The 21186-nt window shown below is 39.9% G+C and overlaps 1 protein-coding gene across 5 annotated transcripts in view; it reads left to right on the top strand.

Annotated features, from left to right (window-relative positions):
• Positions 1-21186, top strand: part of RALGAPA2 (Ral GTPase activating protein catalytic subunit alpha 2) — a 298342-nt gene that overhangs the window by 179697 nt on the left and 97459 nt on the right. For 4 of the 5 annotated variants that reach the window (XM_038398015.2, XM_038398014.2, XM_038398012.2 and 1 more), the window contains 2 exons: positions 1930-2085; positions 10094-10252. In XM_038398015.2, coding sequence (XP_038253943.1) covers positions 1930-2085; positions 10094-10252 — 315 coding nt within the window. The remainder of the gene's footprint in view (positions 1-1929; positions 2086-10093; positions 10253-21186) is intronic. The other variant, XM_043512164.1, reaches the window with a different exon arrangement.

Here is a 21186-nt window from a genome sequence, read left to right as displayed (position 1 = left end):
TTCAGCAGAGCTGCTCCATGTCTTTCCTCTTACTCTCCTTGCTTCAGTGAGAAAAGTACATGTTTACAGCTGTTTACTCTTGTTAGTCCTGCAGAGCCACTGCAGCAAGGGGAAGAGTGAGCTGGATTCTGTTCTGGATCGCACATCATCAAGAGGATTGTTAATTAAGGTCCAACTGCATGGCCGTATTCTGTCCTCATGTACACTGTGCAATCCTACTGAGGTGCAACTGAAGACAGAATTTGACCTAGGGGATCCATAATGCTAGTGATAATGCATGAAACAGTAAAAAGAACCTAGCTTAACTTTCAGCTCGGAGGCTGAGTCTGCATGGCTAACAGAAAAAAACAGCTTTTGACATGTAAGGTAAGCAAATTTGAACCATGTCTTTTTAGATCAGAACCAAAGGCAGTAAGGCAATAAACAAGCCAAGGCTCTGCTCCCTTCCCATCTGTTTATACTCCCTTTCGATCTGAACCTGGTCTTGTATGTCCTCCTGTGTTTTTCTCTTCAAGCCTGTAAGACAAGTCTCCAAAAGATTCTCCACCCTTCAGACAATTTTTCTAGAGGCCATCAGTTCAGCTAAGAGAATGGAAGATTTTCAGGCCCTTCCCGTCAAAGATCTTTACTGAATCTTTAATCAAAATGCAAGGATAACCAAATTGGCCCCTCACTTATTCCTTTCCCATGATCCTTTCCCTGACAGATTGGCTGAAGAGAGTCCTTCCTTTTCTCTGTTCCTCTCTAAATAATGAGAATTACTTCATACCTTTAATGTAAAGAAGAAACTGGGGATCATGCTTAAAAAAGCCCTAGAAGCAGTCATCTGAAATTTTGTTCATCTTACAGCAGTAGAGGGAGTTGAAGGACTTAATTGCCAGATACACCTCTGAGTCATTCTCTCACCTCTGTGGTCTAAAGCGGGTATCACCTTCCAACCATCAGAGCCCACTCTAACAGGGTTTTAGCCATCTTACAGGCAGAAAGAGAGATGCCTTCCTTCTAGAACTCTGTAGGGCTGTAACCTAGGCATTCCTACATCATTTCTCTTGCCACTGCCAGTTTGGCATGCCTGCAAGAAAGCCCTTTATAATGTGGTCTGTTGATTGTTGTTACAGTAATGCCTATAGTGATATTGCCATTAAAGCTCCCACTGTCTGCGCTGACCCATAGGATATAAGAGAAAACAGATAGTTCTCTTGCCCTAATTTTAGCTTCTCTTACTTTTCAATGGGTCAGCCCAGATTGCTGAACTGTGAAGTGGAAACTTTGACTTCCCTTTGCCTAAAAGTGGGGTTTTACAGTTATAAAGGTTTTATAAGACTGAAGCAGTGGTGAGCATGTATCCTTTTAGATATTCATATTTTTTACTAAATTGTAATGGTAACCACGCTTAGCGAGAGAGGCGCTTCCTTTCACCTATGTTTCCCTGTTCGTGTTTTCTCCATATTTGACATTGATTTTTAATTAAGGGTGCATAGGTGTGGTTCATTACTCTGAGGTTTCTTGAACTGATTTGCTCAAACAGAATTAGTCAGAATAAAGGAGCCGAGTGTTACAGAATTATTTTGATCCCTCTTGTCATTTGGTAGTAGAAAGATAGAATACCAGTTGTCTATAATGACCCACTAAAGACTAAAAGAAACTATATTAACAGGTAAGCAAATCACCTTGTCTCCATTATAACTGTCTAGTTATTAGTTTTAGAGATGTTTCTTTTTAGCAGCTTACAGAAACGGAAAGCTGGCATATCCTAAAATGTTGCACAAAGACCTCCCCCCCACACACACACACGCAGAAAATTGAAGCCTTAACACTTTAAATATACATATACACACACTGTTGATTGTCTGTGCTATAATATCCTTTAAATATGGCTCAGTAAGGAGAAGGTTTTTTCCTTATTGTTTTCCCTTTTATATCAATAAGGTTGATCTTTCAACACATTGTGGATTTATGGGTGGTCTGCAACGTAATGGCAGCACAGGACAAACAGCACCGTATTATGCTACCTCTACTGTGGAAGTCATTTTTCATGTGTCCACAAGAATGCCGTCAGATTCCGATGATTCACTGACCAAAAAGGTAACTCATTTATATCATTTACTATGATAGAAATTTCTAATTTCTAATATTATTAATACATTATTTTGAAATATAGGAGTTAATCTTCATATGCTCAAATCAAAATTTGAATGGAACATAAATTGTACTATGTATGCAAGCCCCTCTTTATTCTGCAGCACGTGGGAGTTAAATTCTGCAGCTAGATTCCCCGAATGAAGTGCCTTGTGAACATTGGATTCTGCATTTCCATGGCAGCATCAAATACCATTATTAGTAATAATAATAGCAGTCATTTTATTTAATTTGCCTCACTGCCAAAACCTTCAGAGTTTAGTACAATAGAATAAAAACACATGCAATATAATGTGATAAAATATCATTCTCTTAAAGTACAAACATGGATGAATAAATGAGCGATCGAGTCTAATAAAGGAAAAGAAAAGGAGTGAAAGAAAAGTGATGAGTTATAGTAGCAAAAATTACCAACCAACTTAAAACCATAATTTGATCATGCACAATCCTGACAAGTAGTTTCAGCTTCAAAGGATGGCCAGAACCCAGACAGGAACCAACTCAGAGTTTTGTTGATATCCAGCTACTTTTTTGTTTAAGATTGAGCAGTAACTGGTGGGCACTCCAGAAGGTCAGAGATATTTTGGACAGGTGGCAAACTTCTGCATGGTTTAAGGATGGTCGGCACCCTACCCTCATAAAGTGAATTGTTAAGATCGATCAGTAATGGAACCGTAGATACCTCATTTGCTTTAAAATACGGTTGTGCCCTGAGAAATAACTGTAAAATGTCATTGTGAGGTGCCATATTCATTGTCATGTTGATTTCCATATCACATTTGCTTAGTTAACATTAGAAAGATGGAATTTCTGACTACTCGCCCTGCAAACTCACCCTATTTTTTGATAGTCAAGCTGTGTCTTTTCCTTTTCCCAGAATATTTGTAATAAAGATCCTGTGGGTGTTCATTCACACCTATGCAATCTCATTGCCTTCAGATCATATCTTCACTGGGGTCTGTGAGATTTGGTTCTAGCAATGATAATACATACGAAATAAGGTTCACAGTGAAACCAATGAGCTGATGGTTTGAGCCTGGTTATCTGTGATATTCAATCCAGTTCCAAAGACAAGATTGAATATGCAACAAGCCCTGTGGGAGCTTTCCTCATCTTCATGGTAAAATCCAAGGTGTCCATTTCTTCGAATCTTACTTGCTGATCCAAAAGAGTTGATATCAGTATAAATGTCGAAAGCCCCAAAAACAATAATCCACTTGGACTCCAACAGCAGTACGCAGACCAGTTCAGAGAACTAAGCTATGAAATCCCACATTTAGAGGTCTGTATACCAATTGAACCAGATAGGACTATGTACTTGAATAAACATGTCCATGTGACTCTCCCGTGCAGATCAATTAGAAGAAAAATGTCATAGTTGCCCTCACGCACACTTTTTTTTTTTTGGGGCACGAGTCAATACCTGACCAGAACAAGTCATGAAAAGATTGCGTTTGTCATGACACTCATCCAGGAGTGAGAAAGAGAGAGAGATGCGAGATCTTGGTGATACGTGTCATGATCTTATTTGAGAGTATCTGCCATATTCACAATAGGACTGATGTTGTTTGAGAGTTATCAGATCTTCACGTAGGAGGAATCCATATTTCCATCTTAAATCAGTGGAGAAAAATGTCAAGACCACGAGGAGTTTTCTACTCCTTCCCTTCCCTGTCATAACTTCCTAACAGGAGTTGAGAAAGAGAATTGTTTATTGTGGTATTAAAACCTCATGTTTTTGAGTAGTTTTCATTCATTTGCTGCTTCTACAGAAATATCCAATGCTATTTTAAAAAAAAAAAACAACTTGTATTACTAAGAAGTGAGAATCCTAGTGTGCTGCCACTCAAGGATGAGAGAAGGGTAGCATTCTCTTCCTCGTTCCCTCTGCTTCCACCAGGCAGATTCTCAGATTTCTGCCTGAAACCTGGTGGCTCCTAGGCCAATAGCTCTATTTTCATATCTCTGTTCTTTGCTCTATTCTTTCCGCCTGTCTCCAGGCAGAAGAATCAGAGTGCTGATCATCTTACTTAGGTTGCAAACCCAAGAGTATAACAGAAAGTCTTACCTCTGCTGGCCAAGGAAGCATCCTGTAAATACTGCAGTTGTACAGCGGGCTGTATATTCTATGGGTTGTGGAATTATAGTCTGATGCAGTAACTCCACCTAAATATTTTGTTATGGTGTTTTATTTTTTTCTTAGGCACAAGGGGATGCATCCACTTCTGGTTTAAAATTCACTAAAATTAGTGCACATCCATCAGGAATGAATTTGGCCTAGTAATTCAGTAGACAACAAGAATACAAATATTTTTTCCTTTACATATTTTTGTATGGCCTACATTTGAAAATCAAGTTTTCATATTAAAAATGTTGTTGCTCTTTTTAAAATAAATACTACAACTCCAAATAATATTAAGAGACTTGGCCCTGAACAAAAGCTTTCCTATTGACATAATCAAAATTCAACTGGTACCTTTTCCAGCTGTAAGCTTTAGCATCATTAGTGTTGAAACTTCTATCAGATATCTCACAGCTAGAATAAAAATCAATCTCAGTAACAACATCCTACAGTTCCTTGTCTTAGTCTAACTAAATTGTACCTAACAGTTTAAAAATGAGCTGCAAAATTTCAAAAAGTGATTTATTCCATCTTCTCCTATTGTCATAGTAGAACATTTTCAATTCAGAAATCTGGTTGCACCCCTATACTGAACTCTTGCTCCTTCGCTTCAGAAATTTGTTAGCTATAGCTAGATTAGATTTTTAGCAGCTAATCTAACAGCTGTAGGGGTTTGCAAAGTGGGGACCGAGCTGTGCTATTGGATTTGTCCAATTCATTTGACTCCAGGACTATAATTGCACTTATGTCTTACAAGGCTTTTATAGCCTAAGGCTGGCCAGCAGCAGAAAAACAAATTGGCAGTGATACAGTAAGAGTGAAAGGGAATGAAAGGCACACATTATCAGTCTCCAGGCAGCGCTGTTCTGGCAGGAAGTTTCTTGGTTAATTTACAAATAAAACTTAGATTTTAGGATGGGCTCACTGTCAGACAAACAATGGGGATGTCAGGCCTGACTGTTACTTAGTAAAAGTAGCAGCCATGCCTACCCAAAAGCAGGAATTCTTCAATCAAACAGATGACTCCTTTCTGGAGCCAGCTGGCTAAGTAATGCAATTAGTAGGAAAAGGAGGTCAGACTATTAGGTGTGTACCATGACCAGTGTCAGCAGTGGCGTGTTGCCTGGCAGGCAGCATGCAGACTAGCTAAAGCAGAGTGCCTTTAAAACTATTTACTCAAGTGAGTGAGTGGAAGCGGCGCACGACTAGCCTCAGAACATGGAGTTGTTTTTGTAAGGCTTGAAAAATGAGCATTTGTGCTGTAACTGACAAGTACATTCTGAAGCACATATTCTAGCTGAGGGAGTGCAGCTGAGACATGATTAATGATGGCATAATTCAGATTAGAGGCTATAAATTGACCGAAGTTATATGTATATTCATGGTTTGATCTAATTGAGACATTAAGGAAACTACTGTACTTGAACAAATGTGTGCTTAAAAATGTGTGTAAATCTTATTCACATTATTAAAGATGTCTTTATGTGCAGTTTATAAATTAATACTAATCTATTAAGTTTTGAGAAAGAAAATGCAAACAACTGCAAGAGCTTCCTTCCTTGAGTATTTGCTAATGTACATCTCCAGTATCTTTCAGAGCAGGGCTCAATTTAAATCGACAATCTACTTATTTGTCTTATTTTCCAGTTTCATCCTTTTCGTGGTCGGTTGGTTGGTTTTTTCAGTTGAAGGAGAGAGAATTCATCACTTTTGCTCTCGATTACTCATTTTTTTGCTTATTTGACCATAGCCAAAACTGTTCCTTTTTTGTTTAGTTTGTGCTCAGAAGCTTGAGATATATATCACACAAAATCCAAAATGAAAAGGAGTACTTGTGGCACCTTAGAGACTAACAAATTTGTTAGTCTCTAAGGTGCCACAAGTACTCCTTTTCTTTTTGCGAATACAGACTAACATAGCTGCTACTCTAAAATCCAAAATATTATTTTTTTTCAGTGATCCAAATAAGAAGTCTACAGTTAGTGTATTATGGTTTTACTGTTCTGTGTCACTGGCAATATAATGATGTTTTAGCAAAACACAAAAGTTGATAAGTACAGTATTATAACAATATAATCAATATTGTCAGAATTCACTGAAAATTCAGTGAAATCTTTTCCTCCATTGATTTACAAGACTATGTCCTCTCCTGGTTCCCCTCCTAACTCTCTAAGCTCTCCTTCAACATGTCCTTCCTCATCTGCCCTCTAATTTTCTGTGGGACTTCCACAGGCCTCTGTCCTAGGTCCCCTTCTCTTCTGCCTATACATTTCATCTCTGGGTAATCTCATCTGCGAACACAAATTTAACAACCATGCCAGCAACAGATTTGCGTCTCTATACCATGTTGTCTTCTGTCCAAAGTAAAGCCTCATTCTACCTCTCTGACATCTTGTGAATGTCTTGCTAAACATGGCTAAAACAGAGCTCGTAATCTTCTCCCTCTGACATCTTCCTCACTATCTCCTTTCTCTGTTGCTGTGGACAATGCCACCATCATGCCTGTCAGACAGGCCATAACCTGAGTGTCACTTCAACTCCAGTAACTCTGGGTCCTCATAGCCAGGCTATATCTAAATCTCTAAGATATGGCCATTGTACATCCACTAAAGCTCTCACCCAAGCTCTCATCATCTTGCGCCTTGATTAATGCAACATTCTTTTTTCTGGTCTTGAGAAATGCGATCTTTCCGCATTCATATCCATTCAGAATGCTGCTTCTAAATTTTTTCCTAGCCCATCACTTTGAGAATGTCACCTCTCTCTTGGAATCCCCCCATAGGCTCCCCCTTCTCTGTTGAATCAAACATAAACTGCTTGTGTTCACTTTCAAGGCCCTTCATAGTAAATCCCCACCCTACTTATCGCTCATTCACTACTGAGCTGTTGATGTTTGCCTCTTTTTGACCCATGATGCCAGCCTCCACTGCCCACTTGTTAAATTTTCAAACAGGCATCTTGTGCTATCGCCCTTCTTGCCCCATGTGTTTGGAAGGCATTTGGCATAAACATCCACAAAGCTACCTTATTACCCACCTTCAGATCCCCCCCTCAAAATTCTCCTTTGCAATGATATCGACAAAAAACCTGACAATGGTTAAACTGTTGGTGTGGAGAAACCACTGCCCGTCATGCTGACCAATATTGTCTCATTGTTTACTTGTATTCCCATCTGTCTATATCGATCTGTTGGTTTTCGTCTTGTATGCTAGACTGTAAGTTTCTGGGGGTAGGGACTGTCTTTTTGTTCTGTGTTTGTACAGTGCCTAACACAATGTGGTCTATGGCTAGGGCTCCTAGGCAGTATTGTAGTACAAATAATAATAATAATACTGATCAAGGAGATATGTCCTTTTAGAAATATTATGATAAAATGATCTTTTATGCTTTAAAGGCAATTGTCATTCTAATGTAAAGCAAATGTATGTTTCTGGCACATTACTTTGGGCTGTGATTGTGTTATATCTCATAGACGAAGCAGAATGTAGCCTTGCGAGTACTTGGATGGGTAATGTCTCAGAGAACTCTAGGAGCTATAGGAAGTAAGGGTCATGATTCAGTAGGTGTCTGTCTGTCTCTTCTAAATGAGTATTAAACTGATGCCAAAAGCGTTATACTAAGGAGCACTATGCTGCTGAAGGGAGATATCTTTCAGAAAAGATAAAAACAAGGCACCAATCATGTGTGGTGATTAAGTATATCCTTGTGGTTTTTGCAAGAGGTAGGGGAGTAAGCCATTTTTTCCTGGATAAATGGCAACTAGCGAAATTACATTCTTTTGGCCTAATTTCCTCCTATTTTGGATGTTCTCTTGTATCTAAGTCCTACTACAAAATATGGTGCTGCTCTAGAAGTGACTGTATTTCAGACATAGGTGGAGCAATCACTGTAATGTTTGTAATGTATTTTGGGATTCTTCAGAATGAAAAGTGCTGATAAATATAAGAAATCATTGGTTGAAGAATTCATATGATTAAAAATGTTCCTTTTTTAAAAGGATTTGGTCCTATGTTTTGCTCATTGCTTTCTATACATCTGCATATATTAATCCTCACTTACATTGAGTAGCACTTCCAAAAATAATCCCATTGAACTGTTTTCAAAAATTCTACTCAGTGAGTACAGGTTGCCTGATTTGAGCCCTTACTATTGTTCAGCTAGTAAACTAATATATTAACACACCACATTCCCTTCCACGTTCCTTTTACTTTTTGTTAGATTAATACAGGCTTTTTCTGAACAGGTGAAATGTATGTATTAGTGTAACCCAGGTAGTTTCTTTTTTCAATAGCAAATTTGCTTCACATCTTGTTTGTGGTCACTCTTATGATTTTATAATTGAATCTATTTGCTCACCATGGGTGAAATCGTGGGAGTTTTGCTATTATCTTCAGTGAAACCAAGATTTCACCGTATATTCTCACAGTACCACCGCTTAATATTGCTAAATATATATATATACACACAATATTCACACATTTATGGTTATTTTATCTCAGTCATCAGATATCATTAGAAAATAATGAAATGCTCATAGCCATGGGCACGATAGTGAGAAAGTTAATTTACGCTAATCTGTATTGGTCCAGGAAAAAAATACTTTGTGTAGTGTTTACACATTTCAAACTGAGGAATGAGGGACTGATGATTACTTGTTTTGTAGATAGGACTGAAATGGATTTTTCATTTGTACGTATAAATCAGAGAAATAAATTCAGCAACTTTTCTGTGTCAAGTAAAATCAAATAATGAGCTGTGAACTTGAGTTATTGAATGAACAGGTCTTATTTTGCTTTTCTCAAGTATAAATTCCAGGTATTATTAATCTATAATGTCCTAAGCAAAGGTACTGTTAGCATTCTGATCCTCGCAATGTTGTTTTGCAACTTTGATAGAAATCCTTTACTGTTAAAAATTACCATCCAATTCTAGTAGAGTGAAATTCATCACTATATACAGAAGGCCAGAACAAGGCCTATGCTTCACTTTAATCACCAGCTTTATCTATTTTAAGGTTTAAATGGAACTTAAATATTGCACAGGTCTTGTGCTGGCCCTCTGCATAGGGGTAAATTTCACCTTTAATAATAGATATAATGTCAAGGTAAAGCAAAAACAGTCTATTGTGGATGCTCAATATGTAATTTTCAAATGACTTTACCTTTGTTAAATCAAACTTTTTTTCTTCACAAAGAAAAGGCACTACTACTTAATAAGGACTATTTCTATGCTACGTTTCAACTTTAAACTTAAGACATATTTTTTGTTTTTTTAAAAAGGTACTTTTCTCCCATTCTGTCATAACTCAGAAACTACTTCAGAGATTTTGCTCACATTTTCAAAACACAGTTTGCCTTCTGACAGATATAGCACAGTAAGTGTCAGACCCAAAAGTGAATCTTTCAGGTGTCTGAGAAAATAGGATATGCGAAGTCACAATGGAAAGTGTGTTTGCAACGTGAATCATAGTAGTTACTATGACTGTGAAAACTATAATATTAAATTAAAATTAAATTAAAATGTTCTGCAAATTAACATTTTGCTCTAGTAATCCAGATTAGCACAGAAATCTATATATACTGTGCATGTACACCTCATGCAAGTTGATAATTTGATAATTACTTAATCAAACCATTAAATAACAATGTGTTTTGAATGAGGCAAGTTATTTAGTTGCTTTTAATTCCAACGAGCAGAGAAAAAGCAATATTTTAACCTTTCCTGTAATGAAATATTTCTACTGTCAAGCATTGTAATTCAATTTGTAAGCCATGACCCCTCATAAACTGTTGTTATCACTCTGATTAATAAAGAGCCAATTTGCTGTTGCAGCTTCGTCACTTGGGAAATGATGAGGTTCACATCGTCTGGTCTGAGCACACCAGGAACTACCGCAGGGGTATTATACCAACAGATTTTGGAGATGTTTTAATTATTATTTATCCAATGAAGAATCGCATGTTTTTCGTAGAGATAATGAAGAAACCAGAGGTATGTTTTAACTACTTTATTGTGTCCATCATAAACATTGTTCAAATGACCAACAATTCTTGTGTAGCTTAAAGGAAACTTTATTCCGAGAATGTAATATGAGTAGAGATTTAAATGGTTAGATATGAAATGAAGAACGTATTCATATTACACTAATGCTTAGCATTTGGGGCAACCTTTCAAAATTCTAAAACTGTAGGAGATGAAATATGAAGAAAGATATTGAAAACAATGGCAAAGATCTATTTAAACTAATAAAAGCAAGGGAATTTAGAGTTCAGGCTTTCACTTGGCATTAATTCACCCCATCATGCTTAGCTACTGCTGCACATATGGTATTGTATGTACCCTCAAACAATGTTTGAGAGCTCTGCAATAATCTGACTCACCTGGATGATTTAAGGATTGTGTGCGATTCCTCTCACTCGGCATCCTAGTGTTTGTGTGAAATGTCAAAGAATTTGTATTTGTAAGACTTACTTTAATTTCTTTTCTGTTTTTGTCAACAATTTAAAATAGTGTAACTTTTTTCAACTTCCTTGTAAATGTGGGTTTAAATCTCAAAGCAAAAGCAACCAGTGTCTAAAAAGTTATGTACGTAAAGATGGGATTTTTATATTTTAAATGCAGAAATTGAGTGCGTGTGTGTGTGTGTGTGTGTGTGTGTAAATTTTGGTTCTAATATATTTGATATGTTAACTTTTCAGGGCAAAATTTATTTTATAAAAGTAATTATAGTCCACAATATCATCTCCTTCATACATAAAGGATGATATTTATCTTGGAGTACAGCCAAGTGCAGAAAAGATGCATAAATCCAGTGACACATTTTTCAAGTTGAATACGATGCATCTTTCGGAACTGTGAAAGATACAAGAACTGTACAGTTTAACAATTAGTAATTTGTCAGTATACATCTACAAAAATAAAACTTAGAATTTGCAACTTTTTAAATTATGACCTTTTATTGCTGTTGAACTTTATTTTGGGTATATAAAGAATCTGCAATCCACTTGTCAGGGACTTAAAAGTAATGAAAATGACATCTTAAATGCTGAAGTATTATACAATCATATAGCCAACAGTATCTTGTCACGAGTTTCATAAACATTTTTTAGAATTTAGCATTATAAGCTGGTTTGAAAATTGTGTGAATCGATCCAAGAAAAGCTGTCTCTTTTACATATTAGTCAAAAAACACCCAAAGGCATAAAGAATAATAGCCAACTGGAAATTTAGTGTTATCCCTACATTTAAAGTACAAACCATTACAATGTAATAAAATTAATCCAGACATTTCCAGGGCAAGTGTGGCTGACCTTTTGTTCACCAGCTACTGACCCCAGGGTGAATGAGAGAGGCTTGCAGAGAGAAATGTCTGTTGTTTGGCTTCAGTCCCTGGTATTTAAATTGCATTCCCTAATCAAATGAAAAGGCTGTCCTCTCTATCAGGTTACAGAATCCATGGCAACATTTGGCCTTTTATATACATAATGTTAGCCTTTTTGTTTGCATCTAAGTAGAGACACCTGGAGCAATGTTAACATTAACCGATTTAGCATTAATAGCTTCATTATATAAGAATTTCTGATCAGCTAGCTGTTACTTTTGTTATATTGCTTCAGCTTGTATTGTTTTCATTTTTATCTCCCTGCTTGGCAACCAGGCAATGATTTGCAAATTTTTTTTGTCTTGATTAATTAAGCAATATAATTATCAGGAACTGTGATTCAGTCTTTGCTCAACAAAGCTTCTGAGAGAAAACAATAGTAAGTCTGTTAGTATGAATGCATTCCACGCGTCACAGATGCATGAGGATATTCTAAACAATGAGACGAAAAGCCGCCTGCAAAAGAGGACAAAGAATGCCATGCAGACTCTACACACTACACATACCGCCAGGGACATACTGTGGGTTCCCTGGGACACAGATGCCTCGTTAGATTGCAGCTAGTCGTCAGAGATTAATTCTCAGCCATTTGGTACTATAATTTACCCATTCCCGAGTCTTTTAACTAGTGCTGCTTACTATAGAACTGAGGTAGTTATACTCAAAAGGTTTATTTAACCTTGCCTTCTTTTAGGGTGTGTACAACAACAACAAAAAAACCCTATTTTTTTCTTAGGTTAGTGATTGTAATGAAGAAGATGTTTGCAATGTGGGGAATATTAATTTTTGTGTTTCTTTGAAAACTTACTTTAGAATTAGTAGTGGTCAAAGAAGGGGTACATTTCTCTCCACATCTATAAATTTTATCCGACTATAATTTATTTCTATTATTATATTTATTTTTCATCCCTCTGACACTTAGGATTCTTTAAGAGGTAATCTTGTTTTGGCTCCTTAAATAATATCAATTTACATAAAGTACTGAACAGAGAACATTGTAATATATATTCAATTTACTTATTCAACCAAACTCCCTCATTAAGGCAAAAAGATCCACATGGGTGAAAGCTTATGACTGCATGGAGTCCCATTGATTTTAATGGGCCTCAGCATGGGCATTGAGAGTGCACAGGAATTGATAATTCTAGTCTTTTTGTTCATATGGATTTATGGCCCAGTTGTGTATTCCTTGTGCAGCTAACACTCCCATAGAATCAGAGTCCACAACTGGGGCTTTATACACCAGTCCTGAAATGTACACCCTCCACATCCACTGAATTCAGATGGAATTCAGCATTCTCAACAATTCAGAGGATTGGACCCTTAAACTGAAAGCACTTTATGTTATGGATTTAACACATTTTGAGAAGTGCTATAAGTATACCTGGCAATCGATAAATACATATTTTTATTAATAATAAAATACTATAAACTCCATATTTTACGGTGTGACCCAGTCTTCCTCACTAAGAAACTCCTCACTTTTGATGAGGCAGAGCGGTAACACGGGCTCACAGCTCTGGATGCCCCAGCACCAGTTACACATTGGCATTCTGAATATTTGTCTTTCATAGAATGCATTAATTAACTGTCATGCAAAGTCAGTTCTGTACCTCCCTGTGTTCAAGTTCTGAGTCCATACTGCATTGAAAGAGAGATGTGTGCATAAAGGGTGTTTGTGTATACATGTTGACAGCACCTGTCATCTTTTGTTTATTGTATAAAACCCAGGAATTAAATAATTTTCATACAAACCTTTGCCTGGAACTTGTCTTGACCTAGTCCTAAATTTGTTTACCCCATTCTTTCTTCTTCAAGGTCCTCCTGAAAATATGCTTCTTTAAAGAGGCCTGTAAACCATAGGCCACCCGTCCACCTGATGTACTGAAAGATATTCACATAAAAAGTAATCCGTACAAAACCATGGAACTGAAAAGACAACTTTTTGTTGCTCCCCTTCCTGCCACATCCTTGTTTGCATATCATATGTTATTTGTGTGCTTGCTCACGTCAATTCCATTCTAGGGGTGTGCACGCCCACGTGCACAGTTGTCGAAGACTTTTGCCTTAGCGGTATCTGTAGGGCTGACTGTGGCGCTGCCTTGGGTGCTACGCTCATGCGTCGGTATGTCAGGCGCCGCCAGCCCTACACCCTCTCAATTCCTTCTTACCACCCATGGTGGTTGGTCAGAGCATCTCTTTCCTTTGCTTCACAAGTGATCTGTTTTCTTTTTTTGTCCCGACTCTTTGAACCTCATGTTTCAGCTTTAAATAGTATGTTTTTTTATAGTAGATTAGGTAGTAAGTAGCCGTTAAGTACTATAGCTAGTCAGTTAGGGTCCCGGCGGAGACTTTGCCCCAGGCAGGGCATGCCTCAGTCTCCAGGTTTTAAGCCCCGCTCTGACTGCAACAGGTCTATGCCTGTTAGTGACCCGCATGTCAGCTGTCTAAAGTACCTGGTAGAATCCCACATTAAAGAAAAGTGTCGCGTCTGTAAGAACTTTCATCCCAGGACACAGAAAGAGTGCGACATTCACTTGAGGGCCTCCTCATGGAGGCTGCTCTTCGCCCAGCCTCGGAATGCCCAGCACTTTAGCGTCAGTGTGTAGCGCACCCCTGGCACTGGGCTCTTCCCAGCATCGATTCCCTTCGCCCTTACCCAAGAAGAAGACCAACAAGAGGGACCCAGTACCGAGCAAGTCAGACCAAGAGGCATTGGGCAAAGGACGCTGCTTGGTCTGCCTGCCCACGCCAGAGCCGCAAGGGGACCTACTTACCCCCCCCCCCCAAGAGGTCTACCACCGACTCCGGGGAGTGATAGGGGACCCAGACTGATGGCCCAGTGAACACCTTCTCAGCTCCCAGCGCCAAGAGAGCAAAGAATTCTCCCACTGTGTGCGGCGATGGAGCCAGCGAATGCTCCCTATGAGGGCTAGCCAGCCGTGAAGGCCTCCCAGAAGGCGAGTGAGCGCCACCGGTCTCTGGAGCCAAGGCAGAGCCCTTTGTCATTGTGCCCTTGGTCTCTGCCCAGGTCACCAGTTTGCCGCTACTGATCACCGGCACTACGCTCCCGGTCTCCACCTTCATGCCAGGCTTTTGCCCGAGGGAGGCACTGGTTACCTTACAGTTGGCACTGGTCAACTTCGCGCCGACACTAACCATCATCGAGATCTTGGAGATGCTCCCCAACATGGCGCCGCTCCCACTACTCCTGCTACCAGTCTGATTATTCGAGACACCGGTCACAAGGCCCTGCCCTGGTCACCAGAGGAGGATTTCTCTGGCATGGAAAGGGAGTTTAGGCCCTCACCGAGATAGCACCGTTGCGACTGGGCTCCAGAGGTTTCATCCACCGCAGTGATGCCGACCTGGCACCAGGGCTACTGGCCAGCGCAGTGGCCATACTGGAATAGCTGAGGCATGCCGGTTATACCAATGCTCCCATCTCACCAGTCCTCTGTCGCCACATCGGACAAATACCAGTTGGCACTGACAGCACCAGCGGCACTGTCACGGTGCAAGAAGTACCAGCAAGAGCTAAGATGGAAGGACAGATGCCCACCACAAGATCCTCTTCCCAGTGGGAGATGATGCCCTGGGTCCTCCCCTGGTGGTTCAGTCGTTGTCGTCCTCTCCAGAGGAGGCGGTGGTGGGGCCCTTCTGTGCTAGCCCACTGGATGATTTTAAGGAGCACCAAGCCCTGCTCCGACAGGCAGCCACTAACTTAGGTCTTGAGGCAGAAGAGATGTCGGAGCAAGCAGATACTTTGGTCAGCATGCTCTCCCCGTCCACCCCTGCATGTGTCATGCTCCCAGTGCACAAAGGGGTCTTGAACATTGCCAAAGCCGTTCTCCATCCCACCCACTTCCATGAGGGCTAAGAAAAAATATTTTGTCCCTGCCAAGGGGTTTGAATACTTATATTCCCACCCAATCCGGGGTTGTTGGTCATGTTGGCAGCCAACAAAAAGGACAAGCAGGGGAATGCTAGTTCCACCCCCCAAAATAAGGAGGCCAAGAGACTGGATCTTTTTGGAAGAAAAATTTATTCTACAGCCAGTCTACAATTCCGGGTTGCAAACGACCAGGCACTTTTGGGACGTTATAATTTTAACCTGTGGGACTCTCTCCACAAGATAAGGACTCCATGCCTCAGGAGGCGGCCCAAGAGTTCAGGGTCTTTGTGGAAGAAAGTACCGCAGCGGCTCTGTGCTCCCTCCAGATGGCCTGGGTTGCGGCTGATTTGGCAGCGAGGGTGGTCACCTCAGCGGTTGTCATGAGGCGCAGATCCTGGCTTCAGACCGCTGGCCTATCTCAGGAGATGAAGTCCTCCATACAAGATCTCCCGTTCGATGGAGTTAGGCTGTTTTCAGATCAGATGGGTGCAAGGCTGCACGGTCTGAAGGACACTCGGGCCACCCTCCACTCCTTGGGGATGCATACACCTCAGTCTGCAAGGAAGCCATTCCAGCCATCCCCACTGCCAAGGCCTTGGCAGCCTCGGCAGGGATCTATGAGAGGAAGGGACACTGGGTTCAGTTGCCGCCACCCTTCCTCCTCCTGTTCACCTGTGCAATCATGGGGGCCAGAAGCAGGTGTTTTGAGGGTGCGCTTGAGAGCGACACCTCAGTCACCTCCCCAGATCCTCCTCACCCTTTCCTCAACCGTCTCCATCCCTACTGTTTGGCCTGGGCTACACCATTCAGTTTTCGGCAACTCCCTTTCCCCGTCCCTCTTCAGGGACCCTTCTCACAAGCAATTCCTCGTTCAGGAGGTGAACAACTGGATGGGAGGAGGTCCCTCAGGAAATGAAGGGGAAGGATTTCTACTCCCTCTATTTCCTGATCCCAAAAGCAAAAGGGGGCCTATGACCAATTCTGGATCTGCGACAACTCAACAAGTACCTCAAGAAGTTGAAGTTTTGCATGGTATCCCTGGCCTCCATCATCCCCTCCCTGGATTCAGGATACTGATATTCCGCTCTTGACTTGAAAGTCGTTTATTTCCATATCTCTATCTTCCAAGGATGCAGACGGTTCCTCTGTTTTATGGTGGACCAGCGCCATTTCCAGTTCACGGTGCTCCCCATTGGCTTTTCCTTGGCCCGCAGGTCTTTACAAAATGTACGGCCCCACTAACCACTTACCTGAGGCATCGTGGGGGAGGGGTCCAGATCTATCCTTATCTTGACAATTGGCTCATCAAGGGCAAATCATGAGATCAAGTGCAGAGCAGCCTCAGTCTGGTGCGGTCCACATGCCATGACCTGGGTCTGTTAGCGAACAAAAAGAAATCAACCCTCGTACCAGTGAAGCAGATAGAGTTTATCAGGGTGGTTCTCAATTCCATGTGGGCAAGGGCTTTCCTTCCAGAGACCTGTTTGAGCCATGTCAGATGTAATTTCCCATGTGAGAGGCCCACCCGCTCGCCACCGCCCGCACTTGCCTAAAACTGCTAGGCCACATGGCTGCTTATATTTATGTGGTCCGTCATGCCCAGCTTCACCTCCGGCCCCTGCAGGCATGGTTGGAGTCGGTCTAAATCTCCAGAAAATTTCATCTTGGATCACCGCCTGCATCCAATTCTGCTATGATCAGGCAAAGGTGCTTCCACCAGCGACCGTAACCGCCCACTCATCTAGAGCACAAGCCTCGGCAGTGGCCTTCCTGGCCTATGTGCCAGTTTCTGATATCTGCAGGGCTGCCACCTGGTCGTCCGTCCATACATTCATGTCTCACTATGTGCTTACCCAGCAATCCTGAGACAACGCTGGCTTAGGTAGAGCAGTGCTGCAAGACTGTGAACTCTGAGCCCACCTCTGTTTCTTCTGCTTGTGAGTCACTTAGAATGGAATCAACATGAGCAAGCACTTGAAGGAAAAAAAACGGTTACCTACCTTTCGAGATGTGTTGCTCATGTCCATTCCATTACCCACCCTCCTGCCCCTCTGTCGGAGTTGCTGGCAAGAGGGAACTGAGAGGGTATAGGGCCAGTGATGCCTGACATACCGATGCATGAGCATGGCACTCAAGAGGGTGCCACAGTCAGCCGTATGGCTACTGCTAAGGCAAAAGACTCCGACAGCTGTGCACATGGGTGCATGCACACCTAGAATAGAATGGACATGAGCAACACATCTTGAAGAAAAACAGTTACGAAAAGTAGGTAACCGTTTTTATGGGATCTATCCTTATGCAGATGAGTAGATTTATGGTAATACTTACATGAGTAAAATTACTTGCACATGTTGGCAGGATTGAGCCCTTACTTTATAAGCAGTTCAGGGCAGGGACCTTGTCCTCACATTTATCCATAAATATCTATGAGACTGTTAGTTATACAAATAATAATAATAAACTCTTCAGTGGTACAAAGTAAGAATAGTTGCAGTTTTCAGAATTCTGATTTCCTTCTAAACTGTGTATTGTTCAGAAAAACATTTTACATTAGGTCAGAAGGTCATTTAATGGCATACTTCTCTTGAATACTAAGAAAATACAATCATGAATGGAAAAAATACATGCTTTTTTTCTCTTTAGGGATATAATACTGAAATAGATTTGTGTGTCAGAATCTAGCATTTCTGATGAAAATGGCCCAGTTTTGAAACATTTAGTGTTTTGACATTTGTTAATGATTACCTATTGAATTTCAGAAAATGGCATGATAAAATTAGTAACTTGTTGTATGATGCTGCCTTAAGACAACCCAACACATTTCCAAGAATCTAAATCATTTTCTTTAATATAAGGATATCAAGACCTTACCAGCAATGATTGATAGTCAATAAGGTCATTTGACTATTACTTTCATTTTATAATTCCAGTGATTTATATTATGAACTTTTTTGTTTGTTTATGTGGATATTAAAACCTCTGTAAAATTAACTCTTAATACATTGACTAATACATATCAGTTTCTGAGCATTTACATTCATAACTCACCAAAATATCCAATTGAAAATGTGTGTGTGGTCTGCATATGTTGTTTATAAGGGTGTACCCTCATACAAAATTAACAGGTCTGACTCTCTGCTCTCTGTCTCAGTACTTTTAAAAATGTTCTTCCTATCATAGATTTTCAAATAAATTTATATTTACAAATATTTTGGTCTTAGAAATTCTTAATTTAAAAACAAAGTCAGCACAAAACTTGATGCTGTAGAACGTCTGTGGCATAGATGGTTTGTTTTGTTTTTTCCAGCTGGGAATCTACTAAATCTTGCATATAGAAATAGATGAAGGTTCTAAATGTTAAACTGCAGGTTCTGAAAATCATCCAAAATTAGTCAAATTATGGAAATATTCTATACTAATCTATTTTTTCTGGTTTTAATAATTATTTTAAGTAAAGGAATGACATTAACAAGAACTGTGTGAAAAGACAGCTGTGATTTGCAGATGTTATATTAAAATCAAATTTCTTCTGTGATTCATTGTCACTTCTAATTAGAGGGATTCCCCTGATGCAAGGGATTTATATTATTCCTTTTGTCCATTTATTGAATGACTGTCACAGTCACCCACAAAGCGGTTACAGAAGAATAATAGAGGGTATTTATTTATGTGATAAGCCCCAGTACAGATGGAAAAAATCCATAGATTAAATTTTGATAATTACTACTAGTTCCATTTAGTTTCTTTTTCATTTAGATTTTTGTGGTCAAGAAATTAGTTCATGGTTGACTTATTCTGAAAATCAGTACCTATTATACATTTTTAATATCTTAAGATTTTTCATTTTTCTTTTAACCATCCATATTCATTTTACCTATGTGTGTTTCCACACATTTTTCCAATTTACAAATAATTTGGGCTTCTCCATGTGTTGTGCTTATTCTAGCATTTACTTGTGATGGTCAGAGGTACTGAGAGTACTGCAAGTTGTCAACCTACATTTATGTGATCAGTTCCTTAGGTAGAGATCTAAACCAATGAGAAGTGTCGCAGTTCTAACTCATGTAATAGGGCGAGCCTGTCAGCATCTTGTCTAAATGTATCTATAAGATACTGTTTTTAAGATGGGGTTTTTTGGTTTGTTTTTGCTATTAACTGCCCCTTTGCTTAGAAGTAATTACCTTGGGCCAGATCATTCTTTTCCCTTATAAAACTCCAGGGAGGGCTGTACAGGGGAGGGGAACCCTACGTGGGGTTCCACTTGTAAGATTCAGCATAGATACATATCTAGCTTGAATATCATAAAGTAATATCTACCAGAAGCACACTGCCGCCTTCAAGTTCATAGGTGAACTCTGCAGTGATACATAATATAAAAACTAAGCACGTTTTAAGTCTTAAAAAGCTTATGAAAATATTTGTTTACATGTTAGATGTGCTGAGGATAGCTATGTAGAGTTTAACTGCTAAGCAAAATGTATCTATCTTACATGCATTGAATTATATCCAATACTGTTTTGGTTTCTAATTGAAGCTATCACAGTAGTATCTGAATGGTGAGAATAGGGGCTCAGTTAGGGTTGGTTGGTTGGGTGATCTCGATTGAATTTGTGGTGTCTATCGAGTGACTGAGAGCTGGGTTGGTTTTTTTTAAGATGTAAATTATTTTAAGTTTCAGAGTAGCAGCCGTGTTAGTCTGTATTCGCAAAAAGAAAAGGAGTACTTGTGGCACCTTAGAGACTAACAAATTTATTAGAGCATAAGCTTTCGTGAGCTACAGCTCACTTCATCGGATGCATCCGATGAAGTGAGCTGTAGCTCACGAAAGCTTATGCTCTAATAAATTTGTTAGTCTCTAAGGTGCCACAAGTACTCCTTTTCTTTTTGCAAATTATTTTAAAGCATCTTTGAAGATACAGCTACATATTTTCAATATAATTCAGTTGTCATAGGCTTTTTAGTCATGTATTTTCCTTACATTTTTATGAATTAATTTAAAACAGCCCTGGCCTTGAAGAACTAACTATCATCACATCAGACTTTGCAGAGCTAATGTTTCTAAGCTTTGCAGAACTTAGAAGCTCTACAACAATGGCCATGTGGGTCTATGACCCTTTCCTGATGTGGCTCGGTCTCTCTACATTCATCTGCACACTAGACCACCTTGGGACTCCATGTCTCTCATTTTTCCTCTTCTACCTTCCTGGACCCCTTGTCCCTACTCCATTCCTGAGCTTAGGAAGCCCACAACCTGTGGGCAATGAGCACTATGTTCCAGAGCTGGTAGACCTTGTAAGGACTTCAATGTTTATGAACACTGCATGCAATAACTAGGATCCCAATGTACAGCTGAGGGTGCAGGATTGTGGCCTAGATATGAACCCAGAAATCTACCCTAATATATTTTTAAATACCAATCCTCATTTAGGCCAACAGACTAAAACAAATTTGGAGATTCTAATTCGTCATTTTTGAAAAATAACAAGCCAAACCCGCCCCACCCCCCAAAAGGTAGGAAGTTTCCAAGTAGAAACTCAATTTCTAAGCTCTCATGACAACACTGTCTGGTTTGCCTGCTTCCCCCTTCCCCCCACAGCTTTCCAGAAAATTTCTTGTCTAGCATCAGATCACAGGTGAATAATATCTAAT

Source organism: Dermochelys coriacea, chromosome 3 (genome assembly GCF_009764565.3).
Source record: "Dermochelys coriacea isolate rDerCor1 chromosome 3, rDerCor1.pri.v4, whole genome shotgun sequence".
NCBI lineage: Eukaryota > Metazoa > Chordata > Testudines > Dermochelyidae > Dermochelys > Dermochelys coriacea.
This window is presented reverse-complemented; position numbering and strand designations above follow the sequence as displayed.